The sequence below is a fragment of the Anopheles cruzii genome, chromosome 2 (genome assembly GCF_943734635.1).
Source record: "Anopheles cruzii chromosome 2, idAnoCruzAS_RS32_06, whole genome shotgun sequence".
NCBI lineage: Eukaryota > Metazoa > Arthropoda > Insecta > Diptera > Culicidae > Anopheles > Anopheles cruzii.
The window spans coordinates 6751476-6773500 of NC_069144.1; the positions used below are offsets into that span (position 1 = coordinate 6751476).

The window sequence follows — 22025 nt, forward strand, 5'->3', positions numbered from 1 at the left end:
CGCCGCCGTCTGGAGTGTCTGGGGCGCAGTAAAAAAAAAGAGGCTCGTAAAACGGTGCCGTCGGAAGAAAGTTTTTTACAAGCCGCGCACGTACGCACAAGGCACGGCAGAATGAGTGCCCGGGCACGACCAGGAAGAATTAATGCTCTGCTTCCACCACCTTCCCATCGTGAAGAGCGCGATATGCAAATATGGGTGGCGCGCATCAACTTTCTTTTGAATTCGAAGCCCTTCCGTGTTGACGATCAAAGACGATCGGCAAAGACGAAACAATAGAGAGGGACGCGGGGCGGTCGAGATACACGGTGGGCAAAAGTGACCTCCTTTTTCGGTGGCCCAACAGAGGAAAAGCTTATTGTTTTAGTGTGATAACGGGCACCTACACACAACAATGGACACTCGCTTTATTGCTTTTGCTAGTGTGCTGAACCCTTTCTTTCTTTTTTATGGTGCAGAGATAGATGATTAGTAAAAAGCCCGCCCGCGTGAGAGAGCCCACCCCCGGTAACTCACCTAGTTCCTGGGCCGGTCATGTCTGGACAGCCGGACGTAGTGCAGAATTCACTGATGGTACCGTACACTAGATTGACGTGCTCGAACAGCGCCAGGGCTAAAAAAGAAACGAGAGAAAGAAAGGAAAGTTTTATCGTCCTTGATGCTGATTATTACAACAATTGGAGCCTTTTAGCCCCCGAAGTGAAACACACACAGCTGATTGCGTTAAAAAAAGTGCCACTCCGCTTATGATTGAGCTCCTCGAGATTGAGACACGATACATAACAACCGATTGCCAGCCGTGCCTTCACGCGTATTTGCTTTAGGTTGGCAAAAACATAAAGTAACAGACACCCCCCTCATGCACGGGGATACGACCTTCGGGTGGCCATTTATCATACGACAAAAGAAGAAAAAAAACGCGAAACGTCGACGAGTCTGAGAGTCTGTGGCGGATGATAAAAAATAGCCACGGGCGCGCCGATTTCGCACGCACGGTTACGATAATTTGGGAACGGACGGATCGGATAATATGATGCTGGTTAACAGTGTGTTTAGCATCTCGACCGGTTACCGGGGGGCCGATTTGTGTTTTTTTTTTCCTTTCGCGCGCCGTCTTGCGAGCTCAACAACAGCATTATCTGCGGGTCCGACTGGCTGGCTGGCTGGCTGGCTGGCTGGCTGGCCCGCTAAGCGAATGCTATTTGCCCAGACATTTTTGGGTGTGAGTATTTTGGGTAACTCGAACCGAAAAAAAAAGACAATAACGCGATCACCGAGAATGTCTGTTCGGGGGGGCTTCAGTTTCAGTGGCCAGCGGAGGCGCTCTCGTGGTTTTTGAGACGCTAGAGCGGTCTCTACCAGTATCAAATTCTTTAAAACTAATGTTAGTTTTTGCTAAAGTTAGCAAACATTAGCAAAAAACAATGAAAACCCTTTTTTGAGTGATTCGGTGTAATTTTTGTGAGCCGATGATTTTACTTTTAGTTTTCCCTTTCATCTCTTGTATTTGTTGTCATTGAGAGTCATTCGTTTACTGTTACTGTTCATTTTGAGAAAGGACTGCTATGAATTAAAAGTCCTATCGTTCATGTGTCAGTAAAATAACCAAAAACAAAAAAGGAGAACACAATTGATCGATGATAAGTAATCTCTACCGAAACGGGTTCAAAACCCCCGTGAACGGCGCCACCTGAAAACACCAGAGAGACGGTTGTTCCTTTGTTCACCACTTTCGTCCACTTTTATCTCTCCAATTCCGCCACCATGTGTTCCGCGCGATTACAGAATTACAAATATCGCGCGATAAGCCCTTCCGGTCTCTTTTCGGCGGCGACGATTGACAACCAACCATCATCCTGCGCTCGGGGAGTTAAAAGCTCGCAATTTTGACAGTGCATCGAAGCAAGCGCGGGGAGATAAAAAATCCCGAAAAACACATCCGGTGTTTGGGTGCTGCGCTCGCTCATCCATCATCTTATTGTGAACGTCAAAAAAGGTTGGTCTTTGACTGGTCTCCTCGCTGGAAGTTGAGTGGTTTTTTGCACCGTGTCCAAATGCAGTGAATCACACCGTGGTAGGCGGTGATGAAAAGGGGAGAGAAAACATTAACTCATCTTCGACGAGTCGCGCGGATGACGCGCGCCTTTGTCGGGGGGTATCTATTTTCAAATCCGTTTTCGCTCATCTTTTTGCGAGGTGTTGCTGCCGCGGATGTCATCAACAGTCCACGGGGGTGCGGCGACCAGCGAGTGGGCGACACCATGTCTGGGTATCTCCCCGGGCGAGTAAGGATCATTTTGAGGCGCAAGCTAATAAAAGTTGTCTAAAGTTGTCCGAGGCAGAAGCGCCTCCTATGATTGATGTGTCCGTGGCGCGGTTATGGTTATGGAGTCTTATCGTGGGCATCGTCCTGTGTGGCACTCTCCAGTTTAAAGGCAAAAATCTTCGACGCGGGGGATACTTACTGTGTGACGCTAGCCACTCATTGTAGTCCAGGCCGGCGGGAACGTCGACTAGTAATCGCAGATCGGCATCCGGCAGCTTCCGCTCTAACAGTCCTTCCTCGAGGTAAAGCTTTGTGTCGCCCTGGTTCGAATCACCGTCACGTTCCTTGCGTCGGGCCTTTCTGCAAGTCGGCGAGAAAAGAAGAAAAAAGGGTATGACGTAATGATTAGTGTCGAGAGCATGAAACGCGCTATTTTGAGGTTATGTTGCAGAGCACGAGATTGGCGCTTAACGCACTATATGATTACGAATCGGAATCTTTCTCCCTATCGAGTCTACTAAAAGCCATAGGCCGACATAAATCATTGCAGCATATATGCTACACCACAGTCGGCTGCCTGCCCTTTGCGCAACGAACAATACTCCGGGGGGGGGTGGGTTGATTCCAGCACGCCGCCCGTTGCTTAATTATGACGTTCACAGCTTGTGAGCTGGGTGTGGTTGAGAAATTGAAAGTTGGCTTAAAACCGCATTTCATCCCAAAGCCGGGTGGTGTGTGGGATGATGATGCTTGGTCTCAGCTGATCGCGGACCCCCCCCCACCAGTCGGGGCCAGTCAACATCTGGTGCTAGTGTGCGATCTCTCGTAAATTAGCGTGTTCTCGTCGACCCCTGGGTGGACTTCAACGGAAATAGAAACAAAAAAAGGGGAAAGAAAAATGGTTCACCCCATCATGGTCGGAAAGGCGGAAGTCGAATTAACTACCACCGCGGCCGCCGCCATCATCATAATCATCCGTCCCTGTGCTGGAAATGGATAGGAAATGAACTGTGAATGTTCCACTTTTTGGCCTTCTCTCTGTCGAGGGCAGATCTTTCCTCCCCCCAAAACAGGCGTTCAAAGCAACAAATCGGACCACAAGAAAACCCTTTCTACGGGCGGCCACACGCACATATGCCAGATGTTTTTGGCCCAACGCTGGGTTTTTTGGGTCATCATTTTCCACCACAAAACGTCCGTCCGCCGGCCGGTCGGTCGGGTCGAGTGGGCAAAGATTTGGTTCGAGATTGTGAATTCTATGATCGATTGCCGGTCGGATTATGTTCTTATGGGGCCACGTGAGCAGCATCTTATCAATCTCGCGCGGCGGCTGTCGGACGATAGCGTGTAAACGGAGAAAATGTTCGCGAGAGGGAGAATAATGAATCATAATGGATGGAGCAGCCCCCGACAAATGACGGTTATTATGCTGTGTTGTTGGCCAATAGATTTATTTCGAGATAAGGCCGGGCCGCTGATAAAACAACTGGTGGCTGTTGCTTTCGATCGTAGAGTGATCGTTCTTCGGACAGAGCTCTTGATATTAGATTATGTAAGAAGTGTTTGACCTGTTGACATCAAATGACTGCTTCGCTTTGAGAGATGACATTTTGTAGTACATCATCCTAAAGTGTGATCGGATCGGAACGGAGTGGTCCACCATAAGAAGCTAATCATCCAGAATCAATCACTTAATTTTTGTACTCAAAATTAGATAAAATTCTACTTCAATCCAATAAAAACCACTGGAAGTATGTCCAGAAATGTGCGGATTTCTTGGTTTTCCTCTACGTGCCCCTCTGCTCTGCATCCGTTGCATCATGGGGCTTGAAACGTAAGAAACAATTGTTTAATAGCACTTTAAAAAAATGTGTATCAGAAACTCTGCAAAGTGTTACAAAAACGAATCAGACGCAATCAAACGGACCCACGCTCACTTACGCATGCGTTTTTCGGGTCCCGGTAGCAGCAGTCGCAGCAGAAGTAAAAGCTTGCCTTGAACCATTCAATTAATGATTACGCCACACCGCCACACCAGTGTGGCCCCGCATTATAAAACATATCGCGCGCGCCCGCTCGGTGGCGTGATCATGATGATGGTGATAATGTTGCTTTAACAGTACACTACGCACTACTGAGCCCCTGGCCGATTATCATGGGAATCACAGTGAGCAAAAAAAACACGGAGAAGGAAGCCATCATCGTCCACCAACAACGGTGGCCTCTTTTGGCAAACGATGATGAGTTGGCCGGGGGGGATGTTTTCCACAGTTCCTTCAGGGACGCAACATGCGTGCCTCGTGACGCTTTATGATTCCGCAGACCTTTTTTCATTGCCGTTTTGCCGTGGTGGTGATTAGTGTGTAGGTGGCACATCATAGTGCGGCCATCACGCCATCAACTTCACGAAATTATAACGGCAAACGCATGCCCCTTCGCCGCCACCGCTGTAACTGATGCTAACTGTTTACTACGGGCGCGCACGCGTGACTTGCTGCGGCGCGCGAAGAAGATGCGCTAGAACTAGAAGTGCCAGCCACCACAAGTAGGAAACATAAAACAACGTACACGCCAGGGGTCAATTGAGCTAAATGATCCCTGCGCCGCCGCCCTCCGTTTTGACACCTAAAAGATGTTCGCACAATGACGACTCACGGTGGGCCAGGGAGAAGGCACGCCATAATCTGGAGTAAACAATGCGCAAAAAACGCGGGAAGGAATCGAGATGATTCGCGCCACTCTGCACGTTGTCATCGCCAAGGTCTGCCCTCAGGGCAGGGAGAGGCAAGGGTTCGGCGCTCCCTCACCCGCGGGGAGTACTTATTATTGTTTGTTATGATCATACGAGGATCGTGTGGTGTGACGCCGATGACGGTGGTGATGATGATGACGACGGCAGTGAATTGATTCAGGAAGTGCGCCGTGGGCACGTCCCATTCACAGCGAGAGTGTGGTGAGAGAGAAGTGAGCGAACGGCTCACGCGATCGATTCTCCGCGCGATCGTTATCGCGATCGGGGCCCGGGGTCTCCGGGGATAGTGCAGTGGCGTGTAAACAGACCGCGAATGTTGTGTCCAGCAGCAGGCGCCAGCGATCACTCTCTCTCACTCTTTCGCTCCATTTGTCTGGATGAAAAGAGAGATAGTACGATATGACGTATAGCCCGCGCCCGCTGTTGACGTATGACGGTGAAACATATCACCGAGACGAACACGTGAGTGGTTGACGATAGCGAATTCATGGCCATGGAAGTTTCGGTTCCGAGTTCGAATTTGGGATCGAATTTCGAACCACATGATGGGAAAGCGACTTATTTTAGAAACTTTAGGAGTTTATAATTTAAATATTCTTATCAGGACTTTCATCAAGAGCTACTAGATCAGAGGCAATAGCAATGCTGTCAGGATATATGAGAAAGAGTTGGAGTTGGTTGGACCTGAAGGCAGCAACAGTAACAGCTTGTCTCGCAAGGCCAATTTCGAGACGTCCAAAGTTTCAGCAAATGCAGGCCTCTAGTATAAATTAAGTTAGAAACTCGATTCTGTGATTCTTGAATTCGCTGTTCGCTTCGACCAACCGCACGCTCTAGGCGCTTCACTAAGGCTACTTGATCAAACCGTCGAATATTGACAGCTACACGATATAGAGAGTGACGACAGCGCCCCCTACGTCCAACACTATCAACCAGCTCCCCATGATGTTAACACGGGGCACGACGCACCTCGAGACATTATCGAATGCGGAAGAAAGACGGTCGCAATTAAATTTTATTTCTGCACCAAACCCACAGGCCGTCCCGAAGAACCCCGCAGGACGTGACAAAGATAGGTTTCGTTTTATGGATTCTAGGCATGATTGTTTTTTTTTTGCGAGAATTGCAAACTATGCGGCCGTTACAATTCCAGCGTAGAAATGACCGTTTTTAATTGACCCTTTGCGGGGATGCTTTACATTTATTAAAATTAAAAAGAAACACCCTTCAACTTTATTGGGGTACAACCATTTGGACCCTATCCATCCGCGGTGCGGTCACACGACATTTTCACACCGCCAACTTTCCAAAAAGGGCTGCCATTTTGAAAACGGGGAAAACTATAATTACGCCACGCTCGCTCTCCCCGCCGGGACGAATGAATAATTTGGAATCGATCCAGATTGGGGCCAGCCCATGTAGGTTCCCGAAAAAATATGATGGCACCCTCCTAGTAGCACGTGTCGCGACGACGGACCCCACATAAGGTGGTGTTTTGCTGATGAATGAAAAATGTCAGACGAAGAGAATTAATTGGGGAGCACATTTTTCACCGCGACACCCCTCACATCCCAATTACCATACCCATCCGCACTCTGTCTGTGTAATTATAAAAACGAATCCATATTTCAATGTCCGACGACACACACGCCACGCCACGGACACTACGGGACACTTACGTCGGGCAGAAGAAAATGTTGAGAGATTCCTGTGCATAGCGGACCAACGAGCCGATTGCGTCAGTCAGCTTGGCAGGTACGATGCCCACCTGCCACATAGGCTTCCGCAGGTACAGGATACACTCGACGAGGCCCAGCTTGGTGGAGGAGGATGGCGGCCGTTCATACACACTTTTCATTGGCACCCCGGTGTGGCGGCCGCGGTAAAGGAAGGTGTAGCTTTTCTAGCACCTCCTTTGCCTTCTACACTGGCACTAAATTCTTTTTAAAAGAAGGTTTTCCAGACACACAATCTCTGTCCTCCCGCTGGATGGCTGGCTGGAAAAGCCTCTAGGAACTTGGGCCGATGGATTGTATTAACGCCGTCACTAGCACACACTAACGGACGGACCACGTCACGCCCGTCGCCAAATCACAGGATATAAGGTTATTGGTGATAAGTTTGTGCGCCACGAATTGCCACTGTGTCTACACTACCCACTCCCTGTCTGCGCACAGCGCTATCGCTGGATGTACTTTCGATGATCACACTCGGAGGACGGAGCAGCCGAAGGACGGTAACGGTGGCCTCTACTTGGACGGTTCCTCATCGGATGGACCATAGTTGAACTGCTGCTGCTGGGAACACTTGCGACGTTATCGAAACAATTCTTCTTCCATCCCAGACTTTGTGGAGTCAAATTGAAATTCTCAGAAATCAGGATGGATTCTTCGTACAAAAACAGCGGAGGGGTTTGGCCGACCGAGCGGACTCACTTATTGTCGCGACGGTGTATTCCGCGCGACCAGAAGAGACTTCCGTCGCCCGCGGTATCAAATCGCAAACTGATAACACACCACTGCCAAACTCTGCTGCCCGCCGGAGAGAACTCGGAACTCGGAAGGTGTTCACCACCAAGGCCCAATGGACGATGTTGTGCGAATGTTGCCCTGTCACGGGCGCGATAAGCATCGGACCGAACGGGTACAAATACAAAACCACCATCATCGGCGTCATCATCATCATTGTCGTGATCGCACACAGACTTAGAGTTTTACTGTCCCGCAAACTGAAGACGATCGGATCTCGAGGGGAATGCGTATCAGGTGATGATGATTATTGACGTGGATCGACTATCGAAAAACACGCCACATCGTCGCGGTGCGCGAATTCTTATCTGGGCCACCCTCATTATCTCGTAGCGGACTAAACGATTAGTAGTTTTAATACCGGAGGCCCTTACCCCAAAATGTCTCTCTCAACCCAACCCAGGCGCAGCTGTTGTCGACGCAACACACATGTTGGAGAGTGTCTCTGATTCACTGTTTGTGCAAACAATTCACGGTGACACAGCCGCAAAAAAGGTGGCCGTCGGGCCGCGGCGGCAAATGGATTAATCGAGTTTAGGAGATAGCGAAATTTATTAGCGCACACTTACGGGGCACATTTTTTCATTAAAACTTCTGGCCCAATACCAATTATTGCACCACCACCACCGATGGGGCCGACGAAGAAACAGGGGTTCGTTTGCTCTAGTGCACTCCACCAACAAATAAAAACAACTTCTTATCTCGAAAGCTTCCACAGCTGTGTTGTTTAGATTAGCGTCTAAATATATCCTGAGCCCAAAGGCGATTCCTTGCAATCGGCTCGAGGGGTGTTTTGTTTCGTTTCAAACCAACTTTCTATTTACCATCATTAACCAAAACCGTTTCGTTAGGTTATAGAACATGTGAGAACTCCGTCGAGCGTATCCATGTTCGATCGACAGCAGAAGAAGGAGTTCTGTGGCATCAAGATCTACAAAATGAAATCCAATCAATCCCTTATGCGTCAAACGGTCATTCACTATTAGGTGTTTGAATTACTTCTTGCCGTTTTACAAGAGATGCCATTACTCATGACTGAAGAATTGGTAGCATTGCTCGATCGGGATGCATGTCAGACGCAAAAAGAATTTGCAGAAATGGTAGGAGTTGATCAAACGACAGTTTCCCATCGCCTGAGTGCCGTGGGAATGGTTAGAAAAATGTCTTACAGATTTGAATCAAAAAAAGAGACATTAAAAGAAGGAAGACCAATTTTTCAATCAGTGATCAATTTTTGTGATGTGACAAAATGCCGATCAAATCATGTCTTTTCATATTCTTAAAGCACTTAACCATCCCATCGACTGAGTTTCGTTCAAGTAAACTCAGAATGGTGTAAATATCGACACACTAGCGCCTTCCAGCAAACAGCGCCACCATCACGGACTGCCGCCGGTGCACGTGCACCAACAAACCGAGGCGCACGTGTCGCAGATTGTGGTGCAGAGCGCGAGTACCGAGATGGTCGTTCCCACGGCTTCAAGAATATGCTTCAGAGGAGGGTGGTGTCCCAGAGCCAGTTGGCCGATAGCCAGCTGGACACTGCTGAAGTGGTCTTTTACAGAGGGTACACACCACGCACAGGCCGGAGTGTATGACCTTCTCCGACGCTCGGATGGACGCGCCCGATGCGACACCATAACCACCGCTCGCTCGTCGCATAAAGCATACTCCCCGCCCCACCAACAACCAAATTCCCACGGGGTCTCAGGCGCGACCTAATAAAGCCGAGTCGGTGGTTCAATAATTCATATCCCTGCAGCAGCGCGGCCACGCGGTGCTAACAATGTCAGAGAGAGAGAGAGAGAAAGGCCTCGAAGCGAGAACTAGCACAAGGTTAAACTGTCGTTTTGTTGCACCGCATTTTGAACTTGCCACTTTTTGGCAGCCACCGTCGGAATTGTTTTTTGCGTAAAATGTTAACACTTTCAAGGTGCGCCGTGGTGGGTTGGTTGGATGGGCTCTTATCCGAAAACGTAACCGTGTTCAATGTGTTACTCCGCGCGCGGATGAACGATGATCCAGGAAGTGCGTATTGCGAATGGGTGGCTGTTGTTATCGGAAGCTTATCTAAAGCACACGGAGAACGGAACGAAGTAACATTCGTCATTCCGCCGGTTCTTATCGCAGCGGTTCGGTCGGTCGATGTGCTTGTGAGTTTGATTGCTAAAGGAGTGGAATTCATATCGCTTCCTGGCTAAGGGAGGTACTATAAATCGACCACTCCGTGTACCGCCATCGACGATGAATAATATTTGCAAATATGATACAAACAACAAGCTGGGCAACGCCAATTGTTGAAGTGGATTCATTGTAAATTCAATTAATATATTGCTCATATTAATGTTGCGTAATGTTGCTCAAGTTGCGTAATGCACATGACAAACGTTAAACAAACATGAAAAGCAATTGAATAAATTGATTAAATTCCGAAAACGATCGAACAGCAGTCGCTGATAAACAAAAGTATTAGGCAACACTATACAATGAAGAAGTAAAATGATACAAAACATGTACAACTCTTAAAAGGAAACAAATAAGTTAAATCGATAAAAAAACTCGATTTTATAAAAAAACAAAAAACCAAACCGTTCTTAATACCCTCAATAGAAGATGTACAGTAACGAATCCCGTAGCACAATGAAAATTGGAACAAAGTGAAAACAAGTTAAGTGAAGTAAAGTTCGTTGTACTAAATCGAACGAATAAGTTGATAAGCATAGCAAACAACTGAAATTTAAAGACATTGTTAAAATTGTCTCAAAATAAATCTATTTTTAAGCTAAACAAATCAGAAACTGTGCCAGATACTACCGGTTTTAAGTTCGAATCGAAAATATACGAAAAAAGGAAATGTTAAACAAACAACACAAACAAGATACACCAAAAAGCCCCGCGTCTCAAGGGCAACCCGAAAGTAATCGCGACGGTGGGGTCAATCGTTGCCAATTTGTCGCTCGATCGAGCTTTCATCAAAAGGAGCAAAGCCCCTTCTTCTCGGCTGCTACACTGTTGCTGCTCATCACTGATTCTGCCCGTTCCGCTTAGTTGGTGAATTAATTCACTTCATTTGCTCCGCTCCGCGAGAAAGGACGATATGTCGGCGGCAGGCGGCAGGAACACAACACAAAGTCGAGGGCGGGGAGTGACAACCGCACCGCGCCACGTGCAGATGACAAGTTCCCAATCGGAACACCGAAGCCGATCAATTATCCGTCAGTGACACGGGCACACCATCCGCGCGGCAAAGTTGCACACAGCATATCGGGGAGCCACCGCCTCCCGGTGTGGCACGTGTACTAATCGTCCTTTTTTCCCCGCGCGGTCCCTCTCCGCCATCCGATTGATGGAAGTACGACCTTCCACGAGCGGACCGAAAAACATCGATTTCACAGGATTATTTTTCTCGTGCCGCTTTTTGGCGGCCCAGCTGGCCACCTTTTTGGGCCGAGTCGGCGCTTTTATTTTTATGTATATCGTTTGTCCGTAGGTTCCGCGTTTTTTTCTTTTTTTTGGGGGGACCCCCATTGGAAACACCGCTGCTTGGCAACACTCACCAAACACTCGCTCCGGAGGGCTTTGTATCCGCGAAAGGAGAAAGACCTTTCGGCGGCGGGCGAAAAATCGTTAACGAACGCCCAGAGAGCGCAGAATGAATTGCCAACCAACCCGTGTGCCAACTGGACACAACACACTAATGACCTTGGCGGCAGGCAGGCAGTGGTGCTGGTTGGTTCTGGAGTTCGGGTGGAGGCAGTTCTCGTTTGTCGCTTTGGGCCACCCTCGCCCCTCGAGAGTCTTGAGGGAGACCGAAATAAAAGCTCACAGCACCCGCCGCTGCAACTACTAACCGTGGCGGCCGGCCAACCATCGAGCCAAAGCTCTCATCCATTACGTGCCGTGCTGTAGGGAAACATATGTCCCCCTCCCGACGGTCGCTCGGGAGCCGAAGAATGCTGCCGCTTCGTAATAAGCGTGACAAACAACAAATTGACGTGTTATTCTCTCCGGTGGAGGGCGGGCGGGTTCATCAAAATGTTAGCTCACGGAACTGGGAAATTATTTCCCATTTTTCACGGCAAAGAAGGCGGGAAAGGCGGAAATGCCTAGTTTTCCGCGCCGAAGAAGCGGGTCTAACGGGTCCCAAAATTACGCATCCAACCCATCTAATCTACCACTAACTTTTTGCGCTCATATTTGGGTTCTTACCCAGCGGGGCGCACGTCGAATTCGTCGGCCACAGAGAGGCATTAAGCTATCCGCTTAAAATTACCGCTAGCTGCTAGTGAGCGGAGAGAACGAACCGTGTAAGCCGTTTTTTAACGAGAGACCGGAAAGCGAGACTTCTGGTGGAAGATTCTTGGCACGGCCCTGGCCGCAGTAAAAACCAGGTGAAACAGGAAAAAGATTAGAGAGGAACTAACGTTACCGGCCGGGGCCAACCGAAAGAACCTTACAGCGGGTATAATAAAATGTAACTAATTGATCCCGTCCCGTGATTTAAGGCCTCTTGACTCTCTCTTCGGAGACCTTCTGTAACTTCTGTTATTAGGAAGTTTCCGCTTCTTAGAACCGCTCTCGAGGAATGATGCTTCTCCTCCGCTTTCCACACCGTGAGCCTCCTCTATCGCACAACAAAGAAAACGTTTGCTTTCACAATGCCAAAATGGCGAGAGTTTTCTTTTCCATCCGTCGGACACGGGGGCCTATAAAAGTCCTGCCCTTAAACGGCTGACAAAGAAAATCACATAAAATCCACCATCATCATCCACAGCATTCGGAGCTCGTATCGATCTCCGAAACTTTCGCCCAGCAGACGCGTCACGGGCCGCGGCGAGCGGGTCATAAATTTCGCGCCAACATTCGACGAAGCGCAGCATATTTTATTGTTGCCGTGTGCCGCCGCGCCGCGCGCCACGGCCATGTTGCACAGTTTGCTGTGCCGTAGTAGTAAGTGAGCAATTTTGAGCTCAACTCTCAAGGGGAAAGAAATGATTTAGAGGGGCGACACACCACCGCTGCGAAAAGGCAAATTCAAAATGTAAATTCAACTCGCTACACGCCGCGACCGGACCCACGGAAAGCGATTTTCCGTGTGATTTTTCCACAGCAAAATGCGGTGCGCACGCCAAGGGCATTTCCGCGGCGTGACGGCGGAGGATTGTTTGTGGTGACCCTTGCACCCTCCGCCCCATGATGTGACCGGAACCGGGTTAAAACGTGGATTACATTGGCCGCCGGCCGGGCGACGGAGCTATTTCGTCACGATGTGGTCCACACATAAGAAGTTGGGCCGGGGTAGCTCGGGAAAACACCCGCTAGTAAGTGCCTCGTATTTGCGTGCAAAATATATGTGAAGGCCAAAGAACACCCGGGTTAATTGTGCCCTATTGTGTATTGAAATGGTAGCGCACATTTTTCTGACACTTTTTAACAGTTCCTTAAGAGGGCAAAGTAAAGCCTCCATTTGATTTCAGTTCCCAGGAAAAAGACCAGGCAGGCATTGTCGGGTGTCCGGAGGACAGTAATGCGCGAACCGTAAGCAAACAACCTCGCAAAGTCCACAGCAAGTCCACCCTCCAAACGAGATCCTCCACTTTCTCTGGCGGCGAATGGGCTGCCGGCTGGCCAGCGTACGACTTGGCACTTAATATTCAACTAGTTTCATGAGTCACCACCGCCGTCAAGCAGTCCATTGGCCCGCAGCAGAATTCGTCACCCGACGCGCGCTCTACCCCGATGACTCATGGTGGTGATGACCACGAAACGGATCTGTGGCAATAGGTCCGCGCGCGTGACACGAATGATATTTGCCAAAGTGCGGTCGCTGCGTCGTGTAATCCGTAGGCCAAGAGTTCAAGGTGCGTGCGCACGAAAGATTAAAGATTGATTTTTCGCGCGGTGTGTCAAATCGATCCCTCCATAAAAGCTAACCGGGGTCCTCCAACATTCGTCTCTTATAGGCAGAGCATTAATCGCGCTGGTCGCGCTTTCACGTTTTCGGGTTTTGTCCGCACGTCGCTTTCACGCGTCGCGCGATGTGATTGTTGTGATGTTGTTGCACCACCTTGGTGCTGGTGGTTTACTTTCGCCACTAACGCACCCCTCGTTAATCCGTCGACCAACGGGAGAGACAGAGAGAGAGACACCCGAGCCGAAGACCTTGAGCCGGTGAGCGGCGCAAACCAACGAAACACATTCGCTAAATCCGGGTTCCGGTTCCGGTCACCAAAAGTGCACCTCGAGGCCGATTAATTGGAGAGCGTCACCGATCGAATCGAATCAAGTTGCCCACGTTACGTTACACATTGGCCAAGAATCTGGCTATTATTTGCACATTTTGCACCGACGAAAGTGGGTGAAACGCAGGTCCGTATGCACCGGTGGCACGTGCCGCTTCGTGTGGCCGCATTCGTTTGTTTTTTGGTTCCGAATCGAATTTCACACATTCACGCGTAACACAGTTTTTCGCGCAAAGTTTTCCTCCTTTAATTACCCTTCTCATTGCTCTCTCTCTCTCTATTTCTTCAATTATGCTCACTTTTCCTCACACGCGACCGGGCACGTGTTTCGCGTGGTTTTTTAGGGGAGCCAAAGTTTCACAAACAAACCGATCAAGAAAAGACGGCATCAAGAAAGGCCCCCGTACCGTGGGGAGGACATTTTCTTCGATCGCCCAATTCAACCACACACACACAGTCGGCAGTGGTGGGCACTTTCGCCCCATTAAAAGCAATAATTTGGCCACTGGCGTTACCACTGCAATGCGCCGCGCACTGAAAGTGTCGCACCGCGAACAACAACACAGAGGGCGGCTGGGGCCGGACCGCGTCGTTGACGAAACACAGCGAAACTAAATCGTTTCCAGCAATTTTTCGATCGATTGGATGCGATTTCGATTTTACAAAACGACTCAAAATGCGCACGCGGTGAGCGGTTAAAAAAATAAATCTCGGCGCCGCCGGTGCGCTCTACTGAAACGCGTTCGTACCCGTGAAGTGTTCATTTGTGACTGGCCCCGGGGCCGCGTGGACGCGGAAGTCACACGCCGACAAGAAAGGGTTCACTCGCGACACAGAGCAGAGCAGAGTGAACACAATTCGCACTCGAGCCGGCCAGTGAGCAAACGAGTGGAGTGAGCTTTGAGCTTTTCGAACGGACGAGACGAGTGAGAGCTTTGGCTCACTACTCATTCTCGCGCGTGAACGCGAACGCTCACAGCGATTTTGGCGAGCTTTCGGAGAGAGCAAAAAATGGGGTGTTTTGTTAACGACGTGTTTTGACCGATTCGATGCAGTGCCGTGTGTTTGACATTTGTAAATGTCATTTGAAACTATTTGGCTGTGTTTTCGATTTCAATCGCAGCACACTGGTTGTGAGCGTTCGTAGGCAACGGGTGTACGTGGATCTCCTTCTTTTAAAGGATCCTTTTTCAATGGAGGCGCATGGTGCTGGACAACTTTAAGTGCCCGTTTGTTGTTCACAGAAATTGAAATACTAAAACTTATTATACTAGCAAAAATGACATATTATTGAGGATACTTCTCGTGCGATGTTGAAGCTGATTAAGCAGTCGTACAGTCCCCGTCATCTAGCAAATGGAAGACACTTACCTGTAAAAGAGAAAGGAAAAAAACAGGATTAATACCTCGTTTCAACAACATCTACCATCGTTTTTTACACGCCCACTCGCACGCACGCTACCGGCCGACCGCACGGCAATCGATCAAAGTGTCTTGCGCCCGAAAGTAACCCTGTATCCGGCTCCACGTCCAGCATTGGCAGACATATTATCGATCAACATTATTATAACACGCCGCCGTTGACCGGCAAAGCGCCGCATGGCGTGCGTCCCAAAAGCGGCAGGCAAACGGGGAACCACAATGGTGCGGCCGCCACGCAACTAATCAGCACGTACCAAACATATTTTCTAATTTGCAACGAAAATGAAAACCGTCACGGAGTTGCAAAAGCACCCGCCCGGACCCCTATTGGATCCATGCGCGGCCTTGTAGTTGCCAAAAACACCACACCGAATTGGCTCTCACCGGAAAAAGCTGGCTTTTTATTGCTGACCCGCCGCCTTGTAGTGATACCACTAACGAAGTCATCGGCAGGACGGATACCCTAAATGCCACCCCAGTAGTGTGACACCAGTTGACCCATGCCGCCGCCTCCACAGCCAACGAAAGGTGCGCCCACCCAGCCCGTGGAGGGTAAAGAACGCATTGGCCCGGTACACGGTGGTGGTGATAGAGAACGATTAGTCGAACGTTAAACGCAACACACCACTCGCGACCACCTTTACTATTCCCTGAAGGTGACGGCGGCATTTTCTTTGCAGTGGGGCGAGTGCAGTAAATGGAAGACCAGAGAGAAAGGCAGGAGAGAGAACCACCCCAAAGTCTCAAATGTCACCAGCGCACCAAGTGTGTCGCGGACCCCAAGAGGACGTACTTCATGACGACGACGGCGAGGATACTCTTTTCGGTGGGTGGTAATATTTGCCCCTTCCAAATGGGAACCCGAAACCCTTAAAGTAAGTCAACATCTGTGGCGGTGGGGAACTACGACGCAGTTCTGTCTCGTTGGTGCTCGGGTAACGCAGGACGCAGAAAGCAGCAAAGTTTGACACATTTGACAGACGTTTGTGACAGTTAAAATGGAATGGTTGAATCCCAAGAGAGTAAATAGAACCAGTAACTAGGCAGGCGGCGCGATCCCATTTGAATGCATCGGCGATTCAACTGACATCACACGACGCGGCGCAACACAGTGGGGAACAGTAAATAAACACAGATATTTCGGTAGCTGCAGGGCGCGCCAGAGCAGCTGCGCCTGGTCAGCAGAAAAAGGAAGTAACGCGACCGTAAAACTTTCGACCAAATAAACCTTCGGTTCCTATGGAACGCCTTACAGAATGTAAGAAGAGAAAAGGTTCTACTTTCATTAAGCGGGCCCCCCTACATCTGATTAGGTGTTTAGGTCAAAAGCTGAACCAATATGGTGGAAGGTAGAACTGACGTCGTTAACGCCTATATAACCTAGAAAAGGTTTCTAGAATGAGCACAGAACGTTCACCAGCCACGCAAAACGAGATCGATCCGCTGGTAAATGGAAACTAGGCAATCGAAATGTCCCACGTGTTTCGAAACTTGGTTAAGTCAAGAACAAACCGTCGACCTCATTAAACTAATTCTAGAAACACTTAATCTGTGGTCCCTATGTTTACTTCTAAACTTCTAATGTCCACAGAACCGTGGTCACAATCACAAGTCTTCTTCCATCTACGGTGGTAACACTATCGTCTAACCAAATAGCCAAGAACAGATTTCAATGAAAGGCGCATCCCTTATCGTTTCATGTCACGGTGGCTACCCTCCCAGAGAGTCACCCTGAACAGATGGCATGCTGCAACGAACACTAACAAACGTTAGACCAAGAATTGAAACACCTGCATCTAGCGCGGCAGTAAGAGACCAATGTCAATAGACCCCCACACGTGGCTTCACACGAAACTTGGGGCTTAAACTTACAACTCGAACGAGAGAGAAAAACTAGAACGCCAGTGGAACTTCCAACCCGCCAACTCCCGGGGCAACAGACGCTACACGGTCTGGACTGGACTGGAAAAAAACAACATTGAGGTTATGCAAACACACGACGACCAGACCAGAGCACGACCAGTTGGGGAGCAGCTCACACATTGTGTGTCCATTGTGTGCAAGGGTCTGTTGGCTTTGGGCGCTGTTGCATCACCGAACCATCATCATCGTCCACACCAACCAAGAACGGTGGTGTCTGTCTATTTGGTTTGTCTTAACCAAACTTAATTCTTGCCCATCGTGTGTCGTCGTCGGGGGGAGGCCAACGCCATTTTCAGCCAATGAATCGGGCGCGTGTTAGAAACACATATCCCACCCACCACCACCGGATTGGTCGTCGTTTTTGGGGCGAAAATCCTTCACCAAGGACACGCGACCGAACGAGCTACTGGCGCGCCATATCGCGAAGTAGAAAAAAGGCCTACTGCTCTGACGCGCCTGGTGATTGGTGAATGTCGTCATGGCGGCGATGGTCAAGAGAGCTGCCGAGTGTTTATGCAAACAACTTCAAACGGTGTGTCCACAGAAGAGTTCAGCGCCCAAATGATGTCAATTCCTGTGGCCAGAAGGGGGATGCTGATCGGAAATGAAAAGCGAAGCAAAATGATGTCACTGGAAGGATGGATGGCACGCATCAGCTCGTGAAGTGCTATTGGTTTTACCGCAAACACTGGCAGGTATCGGACTTCCCAACCCGGTAGCACTTTCAGCCATTCTTCTTTTCTTGGTTTCGTCTCTCGGGCGGTGAACGCACTGGACCAATTCCTGCACCCAAAATGGGATGTCCGCTGTTTACTCTCTCGGGATGACAGAACATCTGGCGACCGACGGAAAAATGGCAAATCAGCATTCGACGCGTATGCAAATGATCCCGTGTGGACCACATGGCACGACCCGACGTGGACCTAGCCACTAGACGCACGGCACGGCGCTCAAATGACATGCACTTTAAATGTAAATGACGCGCGTCGGGTTGCAGAGGCTACTGCGACGATGTAGAGCACCATGAAATATGGGTTCAATGTAAACGAAACAGGGGACGTGCTTCGGCTCCTACGATGGTTTCGAAAATGCATCGGCGTTGTAGAGGGTTTAGCTTTTTCGAAACTTCCGAATAGGGTTTTTGGGAGATAATAAAACTGGAAGCCCGCTTAAGTTCCCCGCTCGCTGCTGCTGGCAATGCGGCGGAGTACCCGTCAAGAAGTGCAATACGTAGGGCACCACTACCAGAGTTTATTGGAGCATGACCTGCGGGGTGCGACCCAACCAAGAGTTACGAAATTTCGCTCTCCAACTCCAAGTAACACACCACCAGCAGCAAGAGGGGGCCTAGCAACGGCCTTTGCGGTCAAACGCGGTCGGGTTTGATGTAACCTCAAAACACCAGCGCACAGCACATCGATTGATGTCGGCGTGTCTTGCGGGGCGCGCCGCATATTGCGGCCACCATTTCTCCCGAAAACTGGACCAGAGAATGTTTTTCAGAAAAACGATATACAAATAGCGCGCACCGAAGATCGTGGCGGGTTCAGAGGATTGTTGTTGTTGAAAGTCTTCATCCGGAGTTCAATAAACATCGGCGAAGCGCAACGCACCGTGGCAGACACCGGTTTCTTGGAGGAACGGATGTCGTCACCACTCGCGCACGAGAGTCGGCCTCCAGATGGGACTGTAGCGAGTCAGGAAATGGAGCACCGGCTGGGGATCATATCTCACTCAGAGAGCCGGAGTTCTACTTTTATTGACTCCGCAATGCTCTACAGAGGCGGTAGGTTCGGCAGGAGTATCGATGCATCGAACACACACACACCCTAATATTGAGGGACTGGGCGGAGATTTCCCAACAAACTTTCCACCTGAGCGCGCGAATGGTAGGGTTCCGGTTGTAAACCGGATCCGCCGCGCGGCATACCATATCCGTTTCTGATTTACGGAACAACAGCAGCAGCTGTGACTCGCCGAGAGAGTTTATGATGACACTTGGGCGGTTCCGAAACACACACACCCAGCGTCGTCGCTGTGCTCCGGAAGTGTCGCCCTCCTATCATGGAGGGAAAGGTCACACACAGGTGGGTTATGTTTTGAACTTTATGACATCCGCGTCCGGCATAGAGTTTTCGTTGGAGGGCGTCTAGTCTACCGTCTGCCGCTGCTGCATCTAGGTTGGGGGGAGGGTGGCCACACCTTTTAACGGTCCTGTGGAACCGACTCCACACCAAGAGTAGCCCCCGGACGGACGTGTTCCGGACGAGATTTTGGGTCTTTCGGTTCGGTTTCCGACTTGCTTCTTTTGGCGACCGATGAACGTTCTCCACCTCCACCACTGGCAACTGGAGCGTGACGGAACGCTTGGTTGGTGTACGAATTTTGAGGAATCTCTCCCGTTTTGTAACCGATTGTACTGGGGTGTTCAATAAGTTCGTAGCCTCGACAGCACCGGGCGCTGCTACGAGTCTAATTTTTTAATGGTTATGTTGGTACACTCTTCATATGAACGTATGTGAAGTTTCATTTCAATCGGTCATTTAATTCTTGTTTTACAAGCCATCTAGTATCGATGTGTCACAGCATTTTTTACAACGGAAAAAATCAAGTATCGTGCAGTGATTGAATTTGTATTTTTGGAAGATTTCAAAGCAAAGGAAATTTATAAACGAATGTTGAAAGTCTATAAGGTTTCTTCGCCTTCAATTAGTACATCTAAGTTTAAACGTGATCGTCTAAAAACAGACACAACACCTGAAATCGTAGAAAAATCCAGGATGTCGTATTGGAGAATCGTCGAATCACTGAAAGAGATTTAGTATAAGGCCTAGGGATCTCATTGAGCAATATAACCAATATTTTGACTACAGTATTGGGTTTCAGAAAGCTGTGGTGCCGAATTCGCTAAAAGTGGAATAAAAACGCATTCGAATGCATCTTTCTCGGCAACATTTAGAGCTTTTTCGAAAGGATAAAGTGGATTTTATGCATTCAATCATCACTATGGATGAGACTTGAGTCTATCACCATGATCCTGAATCAAAACAAGACGCTAAGGAGTGGCGTGAACCTGGTTCTTCGGCTCTGAAACAAGTTCTTGTCCAGAAATCGCCCAAAAAGGTGTTGGAGTATCTATCATCCAGTATGTAAACTATTAAATCTTGGTTTGGCCCTCAATCGAACTTTCCCCCTCTCTGAGGACACATCAAATGGGGACTTCCCGGTAATCAACCGCACAACAAACCTGTCGTCAAATCATGCCGCTGGCGATGATCTCACCATCGCTCACCGCCACTATTGTTAATGGTGATCGTTTGAAGCGGTCACCGATTACCGGTCGGCACCCTCTGGCATAGCGTCCTCCTGTCGCAGGACCTCATACACGGGGTGATGCCGCCAACTCTGTGGCTGCTACTGGGTTGGCGGCTTTTGCAACAAAGCTGCATATGCACCACCGTGCACTCGCGATTATGCAATGCGTGGTTTCGCCACTGCACCCGCAGCAGCAGCCTTCACCACGACGTCGAACGTTAATAAACTGATTCCTGCCTCGCTTGGGAGCTGATCTTTTGCCCCCCTCTGGTCACCAGCAGCCGGCCGGACACATCAATGAAGTGCTATTCATCATAGACACCCCCCTCAAAACTCTGTGTGGGGGATGTGTAATGCAATGCTTTTGTTCGTGATTGATGCACCCCACCGATCGAGAGAGAGAGACAGGGACAGTGATGCTGCGAGAGCATGATTTGCATACGATAAGCGCGTCCAGCAGCCGGCAACGCGGAGCGCGGCGCCAACGATCGGAGGTGCCAATTGGTCCACCGGTGGGGGTTAGCTAATAAATGGAATTATTAGCACGTAACGGGCGTACCTTCCTCGCGGCGGCAAGCGGTGAAAAACCTTGTCCCACCCCAATGGCGCTGAATTAGAAGCGAAAGCGAAAATCCGACCCGCAGCCGGTTGCTACATTATCGAGGCGAAGGAGAGCACCGCCAGAGATCGGATCAATATCGGCCGGTGGTTACGCAAAAGATCCCGCCTTCCTTTTGCAATGCCGGCCGTAGATCCTGTACATTTCGCCGCCGCCACCAGATGGCGCGCTACGATAAGTACATGCGCCGCGGCGATTAAGTAATGGCTGGCTGGCTGGCTGCAAGCACCCGTTACATCCATTAGAATATGGAGGAAGAAAAAACCCGCCCAAAGAGATCATCTTGGGCGCCCCGGTCTTTACGCTGCCGCGTTTCTTCTGCTGCTGTTGTCGGACATTGGCACGCTAATTACGCTACTTGAAGCATCGGAAACTGATGCCGCCGCCGCCGCCGAGCCGAGGATTTGCGCCATATGGCGACACACACACAGTAGCGATCGTCGGGCGGATTAGAGCTGATGGACGAGAGGGATGATCGCCGCCGTTCAAGAGCATCAACGACGGGGAGTGCGATGATTGACGACTTATCGAAAATCGGAATCGCTCTACGGAGAGATTGGCGCCGGTCAGTCAGGCAGAATGTGTCACTCTGGGTGGCGCCTCCGTTCGAGATAGTGTCACCCGGTTTCGATCGGTTGCCATCGCGGAATGTCGGAACGGGGAACTCGCTCTAGGTCGTGTGTTTGGTATGAAATTCAAGAACAGCTGTGGCAGCATTAAAATAAGGGCCGCAGACAATAAATTGTGGCCCCAACAACAAAATGCCTTGCTTCTCTTGCTCGGCGAGGGGCTCGCATAATGGAGTGGATGGTTGCCAAAAAAATAAATGGCACCATCGGAGGGGCACGTGCGCCGGTGAAGGTCGGGGCCATGTGTTGGGCGCTATCGATTTGCAATCTATTTGGGTGCTTTAAGCACCAGGCACAACACAGAAGCCTACCACGGAGCATGAGATTATCGT

The 22025-nt window shown here is 49.7% G+C and overlaps 1 protein-coding gene across 5 annotated transcripts in view; it reads right to left on the reverse strand.

Annotated features, from left to right (window-relative positions):
* LOC128268660 (MOB kinase activator-like 2) overlaps positions 1–22025 on the reverse strand; it is a 118846-nt gene that overhangs the window by 4693 nt on the left and 92128 nt on the right. For 4 of the 5 annotated variants that reach the window (XM_053005827.1, XM_053005826.1, XM_053005822.1 and 1 more), the window contains 2 exons: positions 2463–2623; positions 514–610 (listed from right to left, as the gene is read on the reverse strand). In XM_053005827.1, the coding sequence (XP_052861787.1) occupies positions 514–610; positions 2463–2623 (258 nt within the window). Of the gene's footprint in view, positions 1–513; positions 611–2462; positions 2624–6694; positions 7376–22025 lie in introns of those variants that run through there. The other variant, XM_053005825.1, reaches the window with a different exon arrangement.